This window comes from Hemicordylus capensis, chromosome 15 (genome assembly GCF_027244095.1).
Source record: "Hemicordylus capensis ecotype Gifberg chromosome 15, rHemCap1.1.pri, whole genome shotgun sequence".
NCBI classification, from domain to species: Eukaryota; Metazoa; Chordata; class Lepidosauria; order Squamata; family Cordylidae; genus Hemicordylus; species Hemicordylus capensis.
This window is the reverse complement of record NC_069671.1, coordinates 4,672,175-4,693,644: the sequence shown is the minus strand read 5'-3', so window position 1 is coordinate 4,693,644 and position 21,470 is coordinate 4,672,175. Positions and strand designations below refer to the sequence as shown.

The 21,470-nt window shown below is 45.9% G+C and overlaps 1 protein-coding gene across 5 annotated transcripts in view; it reads left to right on the top strand.

Moving 5' to 3' along the window:
- Positions 1–21,470, top strand: part of AIFM3 (apoptosis inducing factor mitochondria associated 3) — a 70,396-nt gene that overhangs the window by 8,993 nt on the left and 39,933 nt on the right. For all 5 annotated transcript variants that reach the window (XM_053279956.1, XM_053279957.1, XM_053279954.1 and 2 more), the window contains exon 2: positions 4,986–5,238. In XM_053279956.1, coding sequence (XP_053135931.1) covers positions 5,208–5,238 — 31 coding nt within the window. In that variant the 5' untranslated portion in view covers positions 4,986–5,207. The remainder of the gene's footprint in view (positions 1–4,985; positions 5,239–21,470) is intronic.

The window sequence follows — 21,470 nt, the reverse complement described above, 5'->3', positions numbered from 1 at the left end:
ACTGCAACCTGTGCCCGGGTCTCCTTCTGGCCTGTGACTCCCTGAGTCCTTGTGTTGTGTGTGCAGGAGTTACCAATGCTTGCAGCCCGGTCTCTCCCAGCGACCTGTGATGACTCGAAAGCTGTTCCGTCCCTCTCCTGTGTTCCTTCTCTTACGTTTCTGTGGCTCATCCTTTTCCCGTTCGGCGCAGTTCAGCACCCACAAAGCTTATCGGCATTTTTATGGAGGCACCTTTGAGATCTTAATGGTGCCTCTTGTTTAATTATTAATTTTGGGGGGAAGGTTGTCCGTCCAGCTTGCAATGGGAGATTAAGGGCATGCCCAGGCTGGCTCGGGTTGAGCCCGTCTAATCTAAGGGAGGCCGTAATGTGCTGCATCAGCAACGGGGTGAGCTTGAAAGCGCTGTTTGCCCTCTAATCGCTTCATGGGAGCAGCTTCCGTAGCCAACTCGAGCCCTTTTGGTGCCTGGGGCAGCAGATCCAAGTGGGGTCTCTCCTTCCTCCTAGTAGGATGTAGTCAGGGGGGAGTTCTCCTGCACCAGCCCCAATGAAATCAGTGGGGCTGGTGTACTTCCCACTGGATTGCATCCCATCACACAGGAGAACTTCCTGGTAGGTTGCTTCCTGTGGGTCAGAGCTATCAATCTCCTTCTCTCCCACCCCCCACTTTAAACCCCCCCCCATCCCCCGGAAGTCATGGTCTGAGGCTGTTATGTGTCACAAAAGCAACGGCCTGTCCTCTGGCTCTTTTTGTTCCTAACACCGATATTTAGATGTAGACTGCCCCTGACCATGAAGGCTCCACTTAACGATGGCTGTCGACAGCCCATCCGCCTCCATTGATTTGCCCCATTCTTTCCAAACGAGATCACGATGCAGACAAAATATCCCACGGTGCCTTAGCTGCTGATGGGGCAGAACTCTCATCTGTAAATGGGTCTCGTCTCTTTTTAAAGCCACCTAAAGTAGTGGCAGCCTCCCACCTGCCCCCAGGCTTGTGGCAATGAGTCCCATATGTTAAGTGTAGGATGTGGTCCTGCGGAGGTGTGAGCCTTGATCCTGACCTGACAGCTAATTCCACTGGGTGGCTGCAAAGAATGCCTCTGTTTTCATGAATTTGTCCTGAAGTCAGTTAAGTTTAATTTTATTTATTTATTTATTTACATTTTATATCCCGCTCTTCCTCCAAGGAGCCCAGAACAGTATACTACATACTTAGGTTTCTCTTTCACAACAACCCTGTGAAGTAGGTTAGGCTGAGAGAGAAGTGACTGGCCCAGAGTCACCCAGCTAGTCTCATGGCTAAATGGGGATTTGAACTCGGGTCTCCCCGGTCCTAGTCCAGCACTCTAACCACTACACCACGCTGGCTCTCTGGCTAATTGTCTCCTGGGGCTTGTGGTTTCTCAGGAGTTGGCTGGCAACAATTCAGTAAACCCCTTCAACAGCTCAAGGGAGGCTGAGCAGCAGTTGAGGAGGCTCAACAGTCCTTATATTTTATACACCTCAAGAGTTTGTACACTTCCTTAGCTACACAGCACTCTTGCAGCTTTTCAAAGCTTCCCCCAATTCTGGGGGAAAAAATCACTTTGGCAAATGCAACGGAAGGCACTGCAAGGAATAACAGAAAAGGATAAAAGCAGTTAGAGGAAAAAGTTTATTGTGGAATTTCAGTTCCTGCACTTTGATAAATTTTATTGGATTTCCCCAATTTGAAAGCGGTCCTTAAAAAACCACATTTTGAAGGGCAAGGTAGACATGGAAAGAATAAATAAGGAATTAACTTTTATTGTCCAGGAACTCCTGATGAGCTTGGTTCCCGGCAGTATCACTTGAAAAAAACTAGTCCAGCACTCTCCTCGATCATTTGACCTGGCAGCCCTGGGTCAAAGATGCTTTGGAAACTTCTTGCAGATCTCGGAATTGTCTACAGGAGCTTTTATGAGACTCTGACCCCTTCTATTTGTTCCTGGTAAAGATAAAGGTGTGTATAAATGCTTGTCTCAAAGACTGCTGAGAAAAGCACAGAAGGTGGAGAGGATCTGGTCACAGAAGCCTGAATCCCAAGGCTCAGAAAAGCCGACACACACAGCAGAGACAAGAGAAATGTGGAAATTGGATTTCCACAGGGATGATAACATCAGAAGATTTCCTGCTGGATTAGATCCAAGACAGGGGCGTAACTACCATTAGGCAAGGGGAGGCAGTCGTCTTGGGGCCCCACTGCCTTGAGGCCCCCCCCCCAGAGGCACATCACATGACTCCCCACCCACCCGTGTTGCACCCCCTATGAATTATGTTGTGTCTCTTGGAGATCGGCAGGAGCAGAGAGTAAAAGAAACTCAATTCAATGTGAACTAGATATTCAATGTATTCATAATGGGGATGTGAGTGTGAGTGCACTATATATTGTGAAGTGTGTTTGTGTGTGTATATCAGTGGGGGGCCCATTTTAAAACCTTGTCTCTGGGCCCACTCCAACCTTGCTACGCCCCCTGATCCAAGATCTACAAAGGTTAGCAGTTTGTTTTCAGCCACAATGAGTAAAATGCCCCAATCCAGGGGTCCCCAGGTGTTGGACTATAATGCCACAGCCATGATGGCCTCTGGCAGTTGTAGAGGTCATCCACACAATCAAAAACCGTGTTCAACCTGGGTTTGGGAACTGTGTGTGCTCCCAATTTTTGATTGTGTGGAAGCAAGGTAGGAGGGAAACCTGGGTCGCTTTTCCTCCTCCCTTGCTTCCAGACAATCACTTCTACCCAGGTTTTCCTCCAGTCTTGCTTCCACACAACCAAAAACTGGGAACACACACAGCTCAAAAACCTGGGTAGAACACAGTTTTTGATTGTGTGAATGACATCATGGTCTAGCAACATCTGGAGACCCAAGAGTTGGACCCCTTTTTTTAAAAGCGTCAAACACGAGCTTGGTTATCCTGTTGCACATGTGAAGACGGTACCTCCATATCAGCATGGGAACAGGGAAAAAGATAACCTATTTCATTAAGAGAAACAAAAAATCTTCTGTCAATGCCCTTAGTTTCAGCAAGCAAAGGCATTTTTCTTACTCTTTTTCTGCTACCACATGGGAAAGAGACACGCCTTCGGAAATAAACACAAAATTACAGACGGCTGGTCATTTTCAGAGAGGCACTGAACACATGAAATGTGAACAATGCAATCCTAGGCAAGTTTACTTATAAGTAAGTCTCTACTCCCTAGCATAAGTCTCCAGGTGTGTATGTGTGTGTGTTCTCCTTCCCCCACAATTTTAAATTTATTGCCAATTTTAAATTTAGATTCTCAGCTTACTGGCTCACAACCAGACTAGGCAAATAAGCTACTGCAAGGGTATTTAATGCGTATCAGGAGCTTGTCGTCCAGGTTAGTGTTGTGCAGGGGAGTTGTACGGCAGGGATGGGCAAAGATGCGTTCCTGGTATTTCACACACACACACACACACACACACACACACACACACACACACACACACGGTCTCAGCAGGGATGCAAAGCCCTTGGCTTTCTAAAATCAAATAAGGTGCTGTTCTTGCTATCTGTTGCCTTAAATGGCATAGCAGGGAAATGCTTGACTAACACTTGACTAAGTGTGATTAAATAAACAAATAAATAATAACAAGCAGAAGGTTGCTGGTTCGAACCCCCACTGGTACTACATTGGGCAGCAGCGATCTAGGAAGATGCTGAAAGGCATCATCTCATACTGTGTGGGAGGAGGCAATGGTCAACCCCTCCTGTATTCTGCCAAAGAAAACCACAGGGCTCTGTGGGCACCATGACTCGACACCGACTTGACGGCACACTTTACCTTTACCTTGCTATTCCAACCATTTATTACCATTCTTCCTGTCTTAGGAACTTAGGCAGTTGCCATATACTGAGTCAGACCCTTGGTCCAGCTAGCTCAGTATCGTCTACACTGACTGGCAACAGCTTCTCCAAGGTTACAAGCAGGAATCTCTCTCAGCCCTCCCTGGAAGTTTTTCACACGGGGCTTTTAAAGCCCTTTAACTCGCATCTCCTCTGGAACTTTGCTAGCATTCTATTCTATTTCTAGCATTCTATTTGCTAGTCGGGATGCACTGGTTTTTATTTTTATTTTTGGGCAGACAGGCCTTAATAAGAAGTCAGAATGGCTTCCTTTCTGACGACAGCGTGGTGTAGTGGTTAGAGTGCTGGACAAGGACCGGGGAGACCCGAGTTCAAATCCCCATTCAGCCATGAAACTAGCTGGGTGACTCTGGGCCAGTCACTTCTCTCTCAGCCTAACCTACTTCACAGGGTTGTTGTGAGGAGAAACTTAAGTATGTAGTACACTGCTCTGGGCTCCTTGGAGGAAGAGCGGGATATAAAATGTAAAATAATAATAGCGCAAATTACCACTGGGATTATTTTGGTCTTTGTCTGCCACAGCCTTTCAATTTCAATTTGTAGGTCTTTGTATTTGGTGATTTTTTCTATTTCTTTTTCTTCTATTCTGCTATCCCCTGGTATTGCTATGTCGATTATTTTGACTTGTTTTTCTTTCTTTTCAACTACAGTTATATCTGGTGTATTGTGTGGCAGATGTTTGTCTGTTTGTAGTCAGAAGTCCCATAATATTTTTATGGGACTTCCGACTACAAACAGGCAAACATCTGCCACACAATACACCAGATATAACTGTAGTTCGTTATTGTCAATGTATAACACTGATAATAAAATTCTGGCATCCCAGGTCCTTGGAAGGACTTGATGTCTGGATAAAACAAACCAGTCAATAACACCCGTCTGACTGTGTTGTTGTTGTTAATAATAATAATAATAATAATAATAATAATAATAATAATAGTTCTGTTTGCTTCGTACTACTTGATATGAAGTATGTATCCTTAAAAGGTTGATTTACCTCAGAGTGTCTTATTGGGCTGATCTTGAAAGCATGCATCATTAATCTTTTTTTAATTATTTTTAATTTGATGCAGGTCCTGAAGGAAGGCCTCCGGCTGCAATGATGGATGTGAAGGCCAGTGGCCACTTAACCAGAGTTTAGGCTGCTGTTGCCGCCACAATGGCAACCGTTTGTGGGTCCTGATTGATTGCTGGCCGGCCGGGAGGTCCATGCCTTCTGGAAATCGGGCCGAAGACGCCTTTGTGGACGCACCCCAATTCCCCCTCCGAGACTCCTCCCTTCTGCTTCGCTCACCATGGGCGGCTGCTTCTCCAAGCCAAAGCCAGGTGAAACGGCTTTTTTTGGCGTCCTCCGCCCTGTTTGCCCCACGTTTGCTTCTTCGGTTTGGAGCGGTGCTTAAACTAGGTCAGGCATGTAACACTCTGTGGGGAGAGCTCTGTGGAGAATTTTAATTCTCCCTTGCTTTTACACGGCTGGGATTAAAGCCATTGGCTAATCTTCAGGAAACTTTTGTTTCCCGCAGGCAAAAGGAATTGGAATGACTCTGAAAAAGGAACATTCAGAGCTTGGAGGCTGTGGGAGGTAACCCCAGAAGCACCAGAATCTCTCTGAGGTGGGGGGTGCAGAGACAAAAACTCTTGCTGAGATAATCTTATGGTAATTGTGTGGGAGGGTCTCCAAGAAAGGAGAATTTTAAATGTGAATTCGGACTCTGGGATGAACACAGTTTAGAAATGAGCAAGAATGTGATTGACTATTTAGGCCCTTGGATAGTCTTGGGCAAGCAGGACCCTCGGGAAAAAGGAGGTTTTTTTGCTCCTGTCCCTGAGTTCGTTGTAAAATCCCTGATACGTTTGCATTATTACTATATTATATTACATCTGGTCACAGAGTGTAGTGAAGGATTTACTTGCTGATAAGTTTGTAAGGGCAACCGGAGAGGTAAAACTAGCTCCCCACTACTCTTTGCACATAAAAGAGGGAAAGGGAAACTTTTTACTAGTCTCACTTAAAAGTAAATCCCAGTTCCCTGTTATGTCTGGACTTGAGGATCGTGGCTTACTTTAACCCAGGGTTAGTGGAACAAAGCAAGATCTGAAACGGTGATTTGCTTTCCTTTGCTTTGCCCCGAACAGTGGTTTGAAGTCAGTTTGGGACGCGTGGAGTGTGGCTTCATTCGATCACTGCCAAGTTAGGAAGTGGGGAACCAGAGGTTCTCAGCAAGCGTGCCCGTATGTTGCATGAAGCTGCCAGCTGCCAGTTCCCATGCTGAATTATCAAGATTCTTCCGACTTCTGTAGCCAAAGTTTGACATTTGGCGGACAAAGTTAGTCGACTCTCGGTAGTGAGGTAGAGGAGCCAGTGGTTGGTGGCTCCACATGACGTGCCCGCTGAGAACGTATACTCGCAAGGAACCTCTGGCTCCCCACTTACTGACTTGGCAGTGATTGGGTGTCTCTGCCTGGTGTGGAACTGCACCTTAGGGATGTGCAAACAAGTCCGACGTCGAACGTGCTCAACGTTGAACCGGTTTGGTTCGACCGTTTGGGGTCGAACGGAACCATCCCCTGTTGGGCCCGACCACGGACCGAACACCAGATTTTTTGCAGATTTTTTGCAGATTTTTTTTTTTTTAAAATAGGTTTTTTTAAACTTACCCCCTCCGGGGGAGTTTGTTGGAGGTGGCGGGTGTGTGTGTCTGCGGAGCTTCCTCCCCCCCCCGCTAGCCTCCCTTGATGTCCCTGCTGGCCATCCAGCTGGCTCTTTGGCCGGCCATCCATCTGACCCAGGCCACACAGAGGCCAATTGTGCAGGTGTGGCAGCTTCCATAATGGCCACCGTACTGGAGGGGGACGGCCTGAATGGGCCAGTGAGCTGTCCAGATGGCCGGTATGGACATCAAGGGAGGCCGGCGGGGGGGAGGGGGATGCTCCGCAGACCCCCCACCTCCTCCAACAACTCCCCCAGAGGGGGTAAGTAATTTTTTTTTTTTAAAAAGGTTTGTGTACCCCCTCCCCCGACCGGACCGGACCGGCGAGGGGGGCGGTTTCAACTGGCGTGGTCCAGATTCAAACCGAACCGGACCAGCCGGTTCTGTGCACACCCCTACTGCACCTTGCTTCAAAGTGGAAAGAAAAGCTTTCCAGCTCCTCTCAACGAGGAGGGGAAGGGGGAGTGCATGAGTCCAGTCCCCTTGTGGCGACAATTTGCAGTTTCCCATTACATCTGAACCGAGCCTATATCATGACCAAGCAGGATGTTCGAGGGAACTCTGGGAGAGGAGGCACCAAACAGTGTTCTCTGCATTTTTTTTTCCATCTGTGTGCAGAATGAGTTTTGTTCTGGGCGGCAGTCTCAAGGCAGTGTGTGTGCATGTGCATTCAGAGTGGAACCTTCCTGATTCCATCTGAGTGCAATCTAAAATTAACTGAGCGGACATCAAAAATTGTGTGAGTGTGTGCACACGCACACGCCTTAGAGGGAACACTGGCGCCAAATGGTCCCGAGCCAGGCCGATGGAGGGGTCTCGTTTCTCTCGTTTCTCTCCTCCCTCTCTGTTGCTGTCAGGGGAAGGGCTCCAGCTTCATGAGGCCTGGCCTTTTTCACATCGGGCTTTTCGCTCGCATCTCCTCCACTTTTTGCGTTGTTTTTTGGGGCAACTTCGAACTCGCAGTAAAGCTTCTCAGTCAACCCTGCTGTGTGAAAAACGCCTTGGAGAGCTGTTGCTCGTCAGAGCAGACAGTGCTTAGTGGCCTGACTCCATAGAAGGCAGCTTCACATCTTTATTTATTTAATTTATTACATTTATATCCCACTCTTCCTCCAAGGAGCTCAGTACATGGTTATGTTTCTCCTCACAACAACCCTGTGAGGTAGGTTAGGCTGAGAGAGACATGACTGGTGCAGAGTCACCCAGTCAGTTTTCATGGTTGAATGAGGATTCGAACTCAGGTCTTCCCAGTCCTAGCCCGGCACTCTAACCACTGCGCTACGCTGGCTCTCTTCGCGGGCAAATGTGAAAACCATGGATTTAAGGCATCCCATTATTTGTGTAGGGGACTTATTTTATTTATTTTTATTTATTTTTGCATTTTTATACCGCCTTTCGTTAAAATATAGCCCCAAGGCGGTTTACAAAAGTTAAAAACATACAATAAAAACACAATAAAAACAGCATGCTAAGAGTATAAAAACATATAAAAACAGGCATAAAAAAATACAAGAAATAAAGAAATACAAGAAATAACGTTGGTCAAGCTAGAGATGCATCTCCTCCTTGACTCTACGAAATGCTTTTTAAGAGTCCCACACGACGCCCAGCCCGATGTGGATTTAGAGATTCCTGCCTTCCAAAATGGCCTCTGGAATTCCGGAGACCCAGGGGGACGTCCACATTCGTTCCTGTCACTTCTTAATGACCAAGAACAGCTCAGCAGCTGGCTTTGATGCTGGCTCTCAGCACCGTTGGACGGCTGAGCTCTCTTAATTTCGCTCCAAGCCACCCACAACAATGACCTGTCCCCTGTGGTGTCAACTCGCCTGGGCCTCAACGTGGCCTCTTGCAGCTGCGGCACCACTGCAGAGCGCAAAAGGAATTCGAAGGGCGAATTGTCATAATTCCGTAGGCAAGGGTGGCTTGGGCGGGGAAGGTGAACAAGCGTCCCCTCAGAAAAGAAATTGCCCCCTGGCTTCCCCTCATTTCTGTTTCAGAAATCTGGCGTGCTTTTCCACCCAGGGCAGAACTAACTACTATCTACAGCAAACGCCCAGTAGCTGTAGCTGACCATGGGAAGGATCAGTGTACACCAGGTCCCCCCCCGCCTCACCTGACTTTGAGTTCACATCTCAGAGAGAGATCTCAGAGAGCCAGCGTGGTGTAGTGGTTAGAGTGCTGGACAAGGACCGGAGAGATCCGAGTTCAAATTTCCATTCAGCCATGAGACTTGCTAGGTGACTTTGGGCCAGTCACTTCTCTCTCAGCCTAGCCTACTTCACAGGGTTGTTGTGAAAGAGAAACTCAAGTATGTAGTACACCGCTCCAGGCTCCTTGGAGGAAGAGCGGGATATAAATGTCATAATAATAATAATAATATCTAATAACAGCAACAACATTGATAATAAAATCCAGCCATCCCAGGTTCTTGGGAAGGACTCGTTGTCTGTATAAAACAAACCAGTCAATAACACCTGTCTGACTGTGTAAACCATCATCTCCTCTGGAATGGAGGCCACATATTATCCAAATTTATCCTGAAATCCCTGAGAGCTGTTGGGGGGCACTTCTCACACAATTCGGGTTTTTCACCGCATGTTAGAGTGTGGCCCAGTTTTTTTTTTTAAAATCCACTTTTTGTGTTGTTTTTTCGAGTCAACTTTGAACTCGCAGTATGCCTGGAGTTCCACCACTGACAATCTGCACGAGAGCACCTTATTCCAGCCCTCCCTTAAAACCTCACCTTCCATGAATCCTTGGGCTTACCGCTCTTGGTAAACGAATCTAGAGTGTTGGGTTGCAGCCCTGGCTTTATGCTGTTACTTAATCATCTTGGTGGTTGTTATTTATACATCTTAATGTTTTCCTAGCTCTGTTGGCACTCTGTGGGAACACAGCGCTTATGTACTCATTGCCCAACACTCGTATTATTATCCAGTGGCTGCTGCATTACCCCCCGACTCACCCCCCGCTTCATCATAACCCCCCCCAAACCCTCTACCAGAGTTTTGTTCTATTTTTGTTCCACAACCCACAATTTCTGTGCCGCCTCCTTTAAGGGTTCCTCCTTTAATTGGGGTTCCTGATGTTGATTTTGGGGTGTGTGGACAGAGGTGGGAGGAAATGCAGCTTTATAGGGCCTTGAGTCACCCCTTGACCCGAGGGGGTGACCCAACCCCCTCATCCCCTGCCTGTGGGCTTCTCAGGGGCATCTGGTGGGCCACTATGTGAAACAGGATGCTGGACTAGATGGGCCTCCTTGGGCCTGACCCAGCAGCTCCTTTCTTCTGTTCTGCTGGAACATAAGAACAGAGGAGAGGTGGCACTTCAGAAGTTGGCCCAGTTAGGAGGAGGATGTCATGGATATGGCAGCTGGTGTGAGTACCACCGGGTGGGGGGGGGGGCAGCGGGAGGCATCTTTAAGTGTAAATTAGTAAGTGCCGCTGCTGGGGAGAGCTTTCAGATGCGGTGGCTCAGGAGGTGATTGATTGATTGATTAAGTGACATCAAGTCGGTGTTGACTCTTAGCGACCACATCAACGGGTTCTCTCCAGGATGATCTCTCTTCCATTTGGCCTTGATGGTCTCCCAGTGGTGCATTCATGGCTGTCATAATCGAGACACTTTTCAGGTCTCTCCGTGGTGCATTCAGGGCTGTCGTCATCGAGTCCATCCACCTTGCTGCTGGTCGTCCTCTTCTTCTCTTTCCTTCCACTTTCCCCAGCATTATGGACTTCTCAAGGGAGCTGGGTCTTTGCATAATGTGTCCGAAGTAGGATAGTGTGAGCCTGGTCATTTGTGCCGGTCTTGTGGTAGCCGAGCTGGTCTTGTAGTAGCAAGCATGACTTCTCCCCTTAGCTAAGCAGGGCCCACCCTGGTTGCATATGAATGGGAGACTCCACGTGTGAGCACTGTAAGAGATTCCCCTCAGGGGATGGAGCCACTCTGGGAAGAGCATCTAGGTTCCAAGTTCCCTCCCTGGCAGCATCTCCAAGACAGGGCTGAGAGAGACTCCTGCCTGCAGCCTTGGAGAAGCCGCTGCCGGTTTGTGAAGACAATACTGAGCTAGATAGACCAAGGGTCTGACTCGGTATATAGCAGCTCAGTATATCAAGTATGTTCCTATGCTTGAGTTGGCCTGGAGAGGTCCTCTCCTTGGGTAAGGAAATAACTCTTCCCCCCCCCCACTGCTAGAGAATAAGATTCCTAACACGTAAGAGGTTTATAACAACCAAGGTTCTTAACTTTTCCACAATCCGCTTGGCAGCATGCAGTCGTTGTCCTTGGACTGTGCTCTGAAAGGTGAAGCCCTCGCTGGAGCAGGGTTGACCCCGGTGTGAGTCCACCTGGGAAGCTGTAATCCATAGCATGTGACTGCTTTTTGGTTATTGCTGTGCTTGTGCCACAGTCCGACTGCCCAGTGGGAGAAGTGGAGCTGAGGCTCACCTCTTCCCAGTGCCAGGATCCAACTTTTCAAATGTGTGTACCAATTGTAAATGTCTCTGAGGACGTGCAGAGAGCCTCCTTAGTCCCCTTGGAGGAGCGCCGTCCCTACCTTGAATTGTGTGTTCTTGGGTTTTGTTTGGTTTTTAAGTCCAGGTGGGTTCAACGGCTGAGTGACAAGCCCACGAATTGCTAGGTAGCCACCCCCTATTTCTAGGAGCCACTGGAAATACAGAAAGTACCCAAACCAATCGTAGAAAAACAAAAATCGTAGTCCATTCGAAGAAGGAATGAACCCAAAGTCACAGGAGGGTAATACTCTCATTGTGGCTCTTATTAAGACCCGTCTAGCTTTTGAATTCTCCAGAACGCTTATTCAGTCTGGCTGTCGAGCAAAACAGTGAAGGCTGGGCTGGAGGGGGAGGAAACTGTCGCAAGCTAAATTGGGCAGTGTTACCTAGTAGGTGGAGAGCATGTACTCTGTGTTCCCCCCCCATCCCAAACGTGCCTGAAAGAGGTTAATTTGTACACCAACATAATATTCGGCTTCTTCTGCGTCTAGTGTTCAAATCCTGCTTCCAGTGCTTAGTCGTTCATATTTTTAGCCTACATTCGGCACAGAAAGTACCCTTTGCATAGTTAGACCCTGCCAACAAGACCTGCTAACTGGGCAAAGAGCCACCTAATGGTGCAGCAGGGAAATGACCTGACTAGCAAGCCTGAGGTTGCCAGGTATGTTTGCCAGACTATGGGAATCACCTCTATCGGGCAGCAGCGATGTAGGAAGATGCTGGAAGGCATCATCTCATACTGTATGGGAGATGGCAATGGTTGACCCCTCCTGTATTCTACCAAAAGACAAACCCAGGACTCTGTGGTCACCAGGAGTCGACACTGACTCAACGGCACACTTTACCTTTAACTGGGCAAAGAGGCACTTTTTTAACATGGTGATTCTCTTTATTTAGCAGGGGGGGAGTAACTGGCCCTGTCCAACCCCAGAACAGCATCCCTTCAGTGGCTGTTGCTGGTGTCTTCTTCTTTTTTTTAAGTTTCTGAGCCCTTTGGGGACAAGGAGCCATCTTATTCATTCATTCATTCATTCATTCATTCATTCATTCATTCATTTCTCTGTGTAAACCACTTTGGAAATTCTTGTTGAAAAGCAGTATATAAATATTTGTTGTTGTTATTGTTGTTGTATATAAGTATTGATTGTTGTTGTTATGAGATTGCCCTACTGTCTGTGTCTGTCGGTGTGTGTGTCCCCCACCCTGCCAACTACTCTGTGATGCCTACACTGATTTGCGTTAAATTTGGTACAGATGTGCCACATAGCAACACCTGAACGGCACAGTTGGTGATGACGTCATGCACCCCAGTCCAAGATGGCGGCCCCATGGAAAGTAGGTGCATTAGTTTGTACCTGAACTGCTTGTTTTTTCCACGCCACACTGTCATCCAAAAGCATTCCCTGCAAGTAAAGGTCTAGCACATTTGGGAGAGCAGGTTGGGCCTAAGCCTTTCTCCCTGATGTGCTGCTTTTCTTTTTGCAAGGGTGGTTCCCAGATAGCGAGCTTTACACCTCAAAAAGTGGTGTAAACAGCGACATTTTGTGGTGCCGATTTAAAACTGCAGTTATTATTGTTGTTGTTATTATTATTTCTTGTTTACACAGTCAGACAGGTGTTATTGACTGGTTTGTTTTATCCAGACATCGAGTCCTTCCCAAGGACCTGGGATGGCTGGATTTTATCATCAATGTTGTTGCTGTTGTTACAGATATCGTCGCAGAATATAGGCTGTTCCCAGTAAAGCTGCTTTTTGTAATTGGCTGGTGGTGATTTCTGTGGCTGATGGTGATTGGCTGATGGTGATTTCTGTTGTTGTTGTTGTTGTTGTTATTATTATTAAATAACTAGTATTTTTAAGCCAATTAAAATAACGGGTGCTAGTACCTTTTTTTTTGTTTCCTTTATTCCTTCTCCCTCTCTCTTTTGCCCTCCTTTCCTTTTATCTTTTTCTCTCTCTCTCTTTCACTCCTTCCTTTTCTCTCTCTCTTCCTCTCTCTCCTTTCCTTCCTTTCTTCCACCTCTTCTCACTCCCATCTTTCTGCTTTCTTGCTCTTTTCCTCTTTTCTTTCTTTATTTAATGGGCTTGCTCTTTGGGGCTGGCTGCTCCTCCCTCCCTTCTGTCTTTTTTTTGTCCTTCTCCCTCATTTCTTTCTCCTTTTTCTTCCTTCCTTCCTTCCTTCCTTCCTTCCTTCCTTCCTTCCTTCCTTCCTTCCTTCCTTCCTTCTCTCTTTCCTACTTTCCCTCCCTCCCTCCTTGTTTCTTTTGTCCTTTTCCTTCCCTTCTCTCTCTTTTCTCTCCTTCCTTCTTTCCTTCTTTCCATCTTTCTATTGTCCTGTCTCCCTTCCTCCTTTCTCTCTCTCTCTCTCTCTTTCCCCCCTCGCCGGTTTCTGCTTGAGAATGTTTGTTTTTGCGGCAGGGCTGGTTCCGCCGCTGCCGTCTCTGCCTTCCCCTGGACTCTTCTGCTTCTTCGCTGCTTCTCAATCAGGCTGGTTCCGCTTCTGTTGCCTCTGCCCTTCCCGGTCCCCGCCTCTCTTTCTTTTGCTTTTTGTCGCCATTATGTTTCCGCCGCTGGTCGGGCCGGTCTCTTCTCCCCGCTCTATTCTCCCCACCGCTTCAGTTTTTAATTCCCGCCATTGCCATCTCTGCTCTCCCGGTCCCCCTGCGGGCCCATCTTTTTACTCTTTTCTTCCCGCCGTTTTTTTTTTTTGGTTCCCCGCTGCCGCCTCTGCTCTCTCGATCCCCCCGCTGCTGCCTCTGTCCTCCCGGACCCCCTGCTGTTGCTTTTGCCCGTAGGCAACACGTCCTCAACATGGCCGCCCGTGTCTGGGCGGCCGTATCTTTCTCGGACGTTCTGGGCATGCGCTCTGCGCATGCCCAGAACGGCCGAGAAAGACACGGGCTGAAGAAAGACATGGGCACACACTTTACCTTTTTATTATAGAGGATAATTTGATTTCTATACTGCCCTTCCAAAAATGGCTCAGGGCGGTTTACAAAGAGAAATAACAAACAAAGAAGATGGCTCCCTGTCCCCAAAGGACTCACATTCTAAAAACAAACATAAGACACACACCAGCAACAGCACTGGAAGTACTGTGCTGGGGGTGGATAGGGCCAGTTACTTTCCCCCTGATAAATAAACAGTTGAAATCTGTTGCCTCTTACAATAGGCAAATACAGCTTTTGGGGGTTTTTTTTTGCAATGCAGATGCGACGTTATAGGGCTGTAACGCAGCAATGAAATCAGAAAGAAGGCATCGGAAATGTGAATGGCACCTTGCTTACAGCACAGAGATTGCGGTGTCATGACACAGGCAGTATGGAAGGACACTTAAGGGATATGTCATGACATTGTGGTAGCTTGCAATCTGGAAAGCACCAAGGAGTACTATCAAGTCTCTCTCTCTCTCTCTCTCTCTCTCTCTCTCTCTCTCTCTCTCTCTCTCTCTCTCTCTCTCTCACACACACACACACACACACACACACACACACACACACCCCTCTACCTGGTGCTGTTTGCTCCAGGGTAGGCTATGGACGGCAGATGAGGTTGTCTATGTGTCAGAGAACTGCTGATTCAAGAGCAAAGGCCGGTCTTGCAGCCTGGTCTGGTGACTCAGCCGGTGGAAAAGTGGCCTTTATGGCAAGGTGCTGGGGAGAGCTGTTCCTTACAAGACAGCAGTTCCTGCTTGCTGGTTACTGAGTCCCACTCATGAGGAGCAGGACCGGCACATCAGTGGCTGGGTTTATGGCCTTGTGGTAATGAAGTGCCAAAAGCCATGGCTGCTCCTCAGGGAAGCTCAAGCTTGTCTGCGTGAACCCGCCTGTGAAGTCAAGCCTGGGAGGTGGAAGGAGCGACCCTACCTTGAGCAAAAGGTAGGGCCACTCCTGCCTTAAAGCAAGGTGGCAGTTAGGAGCAGTGGCGGTTAGGAGCATTGGCAGGAGCAGTGGCTGTTAGGAGCAGTGGCAGGTCTGCAGTGCCTGAGATAAGGTGCCCAAATATGGTCTTGCTTCACATCCCTGCTGGGGGGGTCAGCCCCCTTTCAAAACTAAGCCTTGCAAGCTTTGGAAGTGGCATGGAAAGCGAGGAGGAGGGAACCTTGCCAGTAGTTTAGTCTCCTCTCCACTCTTCCAGTGGGGGCTGCTTCTTCTTGGGGCTGGGTGTGTGTGTGGAGGGGAGGGGAGGGAGCCAGGGGTAACCATAGGTGGGGCTAATAGTAAGCAGGTCCAACCCGAAGTTAAAAAGAAGTGAACCACCAAGGCGCTTTCAAGACCACATGTGACAACAGCGGTAGTTGACTTTGGCTTGGCAGGATTGTATTGAAACCGTATTGATTGTCTTGAAAAAATTCTGGTTATTTTGTGTGTTACCTTTATTTATTTGTGTATTTATTTTTGAGTGGTAGTATTGAATGGAGAGGTCTTCAGAGTAAGTTCTTTGGACAGGTTTATGATTTATAAGGCTCAGTTTTCAAATCTGATAAAGGATTCTCGCAAGTAAATGTTGCATAGTACTGTAGCCAATTCTATAAAGTTTATTCCAAGCAAAGCCTTAATTTTTGAACCCATTGGGGCTTACTCCCAAGTAACTGCTGTGTGCATCGAATGGCAGCCAAGGACATACCCCTGAAATATTTATTTTGGGAGAAAGGGAGAAGTAAGGCTTGCTTTTTTAAAAAGTATGTATGTCCATATTTGTGAAAAGAAAGGAAATTAGTGTGTTCTTCTGTGTGTGGCCAAATACATTGCAGTAATCAGTGGTGCACCTAGGTAATTTTGGAGCCTGAAGGTACAGCCTTGGAATGCAGCTCAAGCGATGGGAAAGTGCAAATCCCAACTGAGAGTTGATGATGAAAGAATTAAGGGGCTCATCCTAATGCTGGATTATTGTTACGCTTTTTGCCCTTGCAGAAAACTCTATAGCCCAGGAATTGAACGATTCGAAAATCTGGGTAGACAATCGGCACGCAATTCAGGGAAAGGTTAAGGCGATCATTTTTAGAAATGATCTCCTCATAACTTTATGGCTAGGGTGGAGTGAGGAAATTTGGATACAAGAGTCCAGAGTCCAGATCAGATGGCCTCTTTGTTCCACTACGGTATATGCCACTCAGTTCATAATATAGGAATAAAGGTCTTCGGAAAGATGTCGGTGGATTTTAAAAGCGCAACAGGTAACAAAGGTGGGGTACATTTGGCTGTGGTTTTGCGTGCATGGCTGTATGCTTGGATTTAGAGGGAGGAGAGAGAGTTAGGGATGGGGGATGGAATCTGGATTTTGGGACCATAGCCACGGTGGAGGTGGGAAGGGAGGGTCTAATCTTTTGCTCCACACCCATGCTTTAACTCAGGGATTTCCGACTTTTACAAACAAGAATAGCCCTTCTGCTGCAAACCTTCAGCTCAGGTACCCCATAGAGACACTGTGTGTGTGTGTGTGTGTGTGTGTGTGTGTGTGTGTGTGTGTGTGTGTAAGCACACACAAATTTTAATGTTCTGAGATGGGCGACTCTACTCACTGGCTTACTTCCAGTCTAAGGTACTCGTGAGCAGTCCTTTCTCAAATAAACTTGTCTCATTACCTTCAATAAGGCTGCTTATGAGTAGCTTAATTTGAGTGCAAACCACTTTACTTGACCCATTCCTTTCAATGGGAATATTCAGTACTAATTTTCTGAAGCCTGTCAGTCAGGCTGAGGGGAGGGGCAAGCTGAGCTCCAGCACAAAGCCACCCAATGGGAGTGGAGGAGGAGGGTCTTCACCCTTGTCCTCCCTCCCCTTCTCCAGCGGACACATCACTGAGGATGTGTCTGCTTCAAGCTGGTGATCCTCAGATGGGCAATAAATAGCGCAGCTGCAGTGTGGGGAGGCAGGAGTGTTCTGAGCACCCCCGAGTCCCTTCGGGTACCCCTAGGGGTACTGATACCCTCTGTTGGGAACCCCTGATCTAACTTAAATGCCTACCCCCCCATTGCTGCTAGCTGTAGAGGGGAAAACGTCCGGGTGCAAAGATGTTTACGACTCATAAAAAGTCACAAAAGTAATAAAAAGCCATGGGAGATGTTCCCTCCCTTGCTTGATGGGAGTTTTGTGGGGAGGGATCTTTGCCCTGGGGCTGCCATGTGGGAGGGAAAGGATTGGCTCCCCTTCCCCCTGTATTGCAACCCTGACCTCCTATTCACAGCCCTCCTATTTTTTTGAACGACGCGAGCCGTTTCCACAGAAGGACTCCCCTGCCGTGTCGTGCTTCCGTGGAAATGTGTGTCGTGTCGCACAGCTCTCTGCTCGTACGATTCGGTTTATCATGCGAATGCTTTGCTTCATGTGGCAAACAATCATACAACTGTGCATGAATAAAGGTCTGTGATATGCACTGTTTCCTCCTGCAGTCTGATTTTTTTTATCTTTTCATCCAGTTAAATGTCTCTCAGGGCTGGGCACGGGCAGCCAGAAGTGCAGAGTGCCGAAGGTAGAAGTTCTACTCTAAGCCTGACCTGGAAGTATTTGTGGCCAGTTAAAAATAGGGTGGCCACATGTCCTCTTTTATAGAGGACAGTCCGCTTTGGGGGGTGGCTGGGGGTGGGGACCAAGTCCTCATCTTTTAAAATCCGTGACCTCTCTCTCTCTCTCTCTCTCTCTCTCTCTCTCTCTCTCTCTCTCTCTCTCTCTCTCTTTTTTGGCAATGTGGACCTGGCCACTCTACTGACAATCAAGTCAGGGAACACATCTAATATAGCATAAGTCAGGGAACACATCTAATATAGCGTCTATTATTGCATCACTATATAGCATCTAATATAGCACATCTAATATAGCATAACATATCTAAGATAGCATAATGCTCCTATTTCTCTGGGATTGGAGCAGCTTGTGTGTTTCTTTTCTCTTCTTCTTCCTTCTTTTATCCAGCTCTTCTGGGAATGGAGGTGGCAAAAGGATTAGAAAGCTGTTATATGCTTCAATGCATTTTTTTTAAAAAAATGTTGCCATTGGAAAAGTTTGGACTCTTACATGTTAATTTATATGTACAGACGGACATATAAATTAACTGATGCAGATTTTATGCAAGTTAGTATCCACTTTTAACCCTCTTTTGTCTAGGGGAGTACAAATTGATTTGAATTGATTTGACTCAAATCTGGGTGATTCGAGTGATTTGAATTCTAATGGATTCATCCCGTAAAGGGCAATTAGATTCGAATTCAAATTGAATTTTTAAAATTTGATTTGAATTCAGTTAAAGAGCTGTTTGGCACCTTTTAAAAATCATTCAGGTCCCCTGGTTGGTTAAAAAAAGGCCCCCAAACAGGGTTGAATTGATTCAAATTTGATTCAAATCTGAATCAAATGTTTGGACCAGATTTGAATTTGAAACAAATTTTGGGAATTTGATTCAAATTCAAAATGAATAGAAAAAATCATTTTTCATGCACATCTCTACTCTACATTTCTACACCTCTTTTTGGCAAAGATTGCCATATATTTTATATATATATATATTTTGTGTGCTCCTCATTATTTAATTTGCGGGTGGGTGGGTGGGCGGGACATGGACTTGGCCACCCTAGAGGATTCCAGAAGCTGGAACCTGGGAGAATCAAAATGTGTGTCATTGAATTCTGTTTTTCTTGTCTTTTGAGTTTATCCTGATGCAGAATTTTAAGTTATTTTACTTAGTGCAAACTACGCAGAGCCCCAACACTGTTGGATGAATGCCAGGACTTTGACTTGATAGCGCAGTGGTGTCTCTTTGGAAGCAGACCCTACATGCTCCGTTCAAACTCACCTTTTGTTTTCCCACAGTAAGCTCTCTTGTGCAGTTTTTCCCCTGACTGTTGGTGGAAGGAAGGAAAGCCACCTGTGAGTGTTGCTGATTGGCTCGTGCCTGAAGTATTCTGCAGTAACATTCCCACTCCCAAGCATGGTTTTCTACAGCTTTTAAAAGAAAATTCTTTGTGATGAAGAATGAACAGATAAACATACATGCAGTGCATTATAAAAAAAGATTGATGAAACACCAGGGGTGTAGCTATAATTGAGCAAAAGGGTTCAATGAACTCAGGTCCCCAGCTCATGAGGGCCACCCAGCTCCACCCCCTCCCAATTTTCTTCATTATCTCCCTCACTTTGCGGGGCGAACACGGGGCCCCCTTTCCCCTAGCTACACCCCTATGAAACACAGAGTTACAAGACTGATGCTTGAATCAACATTCAGTTGCCTGGTAGGTGCATCTGTCTTCTAACTTGCAACACTGTAGGTGTTTCCAGATGGAGAAATGCTTTGCTTTAAAAGGGCAGTTCTTACAATTTTTCTATTGGCACCCCGATGATGTCCTTGGCTGTAGTGCAATTTCACAGCGCCATCTGCTGGCCATTTGCTGCCTATCTGGGTTTTGTTTTTTTAAAAATATTTTTAAAATGCTTTTATTAGTAATATAAGTAAAAAAAACAGAAATGTTATATTTTTGAGAGTTTGACAAAAATACAAGTTTACAAACAAGATCTTATCCATCCAAGAAAAAAAGACTCCCCAATCATAAGAAAGATACAAAGGTAGTGATATTTTATATAAAAGTAAAATAAATGTAATTAACTAGCCACGCAGAGTCTAAATCTAGGCATCCATATAGAGTTTTTGGCCTCCCAGGGAACCAGCTGGACAGAGAAAGGAGAACCAACCATGACCTAGGTAAACACCCGTTGTGTTGTGCAGTAAAAATACCTATCACAAAAATTAAATTATAGTCTTTATTCTTTAGAAAGAATATAAATTTCCCCACTGCCAATTCATCCTTCATCTGATTTAAACCCTATATGAAAGAAAAGAAAAGAGAGAGAAAGAAAAAGAGAAGAAAAGAGGGAGGGAAAGCTTAAAGCTATTCAGAAACTTTCAAAATCCTAAATCTAATGAATCTGATTTTTAAAAAAGGTAAATTTAATTTTTTTTACCATACTAAATAATAATTTTCTAAATAAACCGAGAGATTTTTAAAAGGTCAAGGATCTTTTTCATCCCAACTTCTCTCTGAACAGCAAATAAAGGTTCCATACAGAGTGATGAATGATTTATGCAGTGAATATAAGTTCCTTTAATTATGCTGTTCATTAAGTTGATGGGCGAATGGAATCCTAAATAATAAAAAAAGAATCCGAAAATCTAGAGGGAAACTAAAGTACTTCAGAAACTAACCTTGATTCTCACCACAGATTGGCAGCAAATGGCCAGCAGATGGCGCTGTGAAATTGTATGACAGTCCAGGATGTCATCTTGATGCCGAGTAGAAAAGTAGTAAGACCTTTCATTTCAAAATGGGGAATTTCTCCATCTGGAAACACGGTGTGTGTGTGTGTGTGTGTGTGTGTGTGTGGCTGCAATTGTGAAAAGGAGTACAAGTATTTAGAAGTTATTTCTATTCAGTGTTGGGGAAACAGGATGGGAGATATATGCATATTCAGCACTACATATATAATATTCCTACTGAAGAGGATAAAACAGCCATCAACTAAAGCTGACCATTTTTAAATCTGCAGGACCGGATAACTTGCAACCACAAGTTTTAAAAGAATTGGCCGAGGAGCTCTCTGCACCGTTGAGGCTGATTTTTAGTAATTCTTGGAATACTGAGGATGTTCCCGAGGCGTGGAAAAAAACTGAAGCCAATATGCCAATCTTTAAAAAGAGTAAACGGAGAGAACGGGGTAAATATAAGTCAGCCAGGTTCAGGCTAATCCTGGGTGGAAATCATGGACGGATTCAATGAGGATTCAATCACCAAAGAATTACAGAGTCTTAATATTAATAATTAGGGCTCACACCTGATTAAAAGAACATTTCCTTGATTTAATCATCTGCATTTTGGCCAATTAATGACATGATTGCATTTCAATGCATTTTTCATACCACAAAATCTCAGTGACTGACCTCCTGAAGAATGCGGCGCTAGTGCAGTGAATAGACATGTGCATGAAATGAATTTTCCAATTTGTTTGAATTCGAATCGGATTGCAAAAATTTGTTTCAAATTTGAATCTGGTCCAAAAATTGGATTTGAATTCAAATCGCATCCAAATTGACTTGAACCTGTTTGGGTGCCTTTTTTAACCAACAGGGGACCTGAATGTTTTTTTTTTAAGTTGCCAAACGGCTCTCGAATTGAATTTGGATCCAATTTCAAAAATTCAGTTCAAATTGGAGTTGAATTGCCCTTTTAAGGGGTGATTAGATTTGAATGTCATTCGCTTGAATTGCCCAGATTTGAGTCGAATCAATTTGAATTCGAATCGATTTGCACATCTCTACAGTGAACAAAGATGCCCCCCTCCCCAC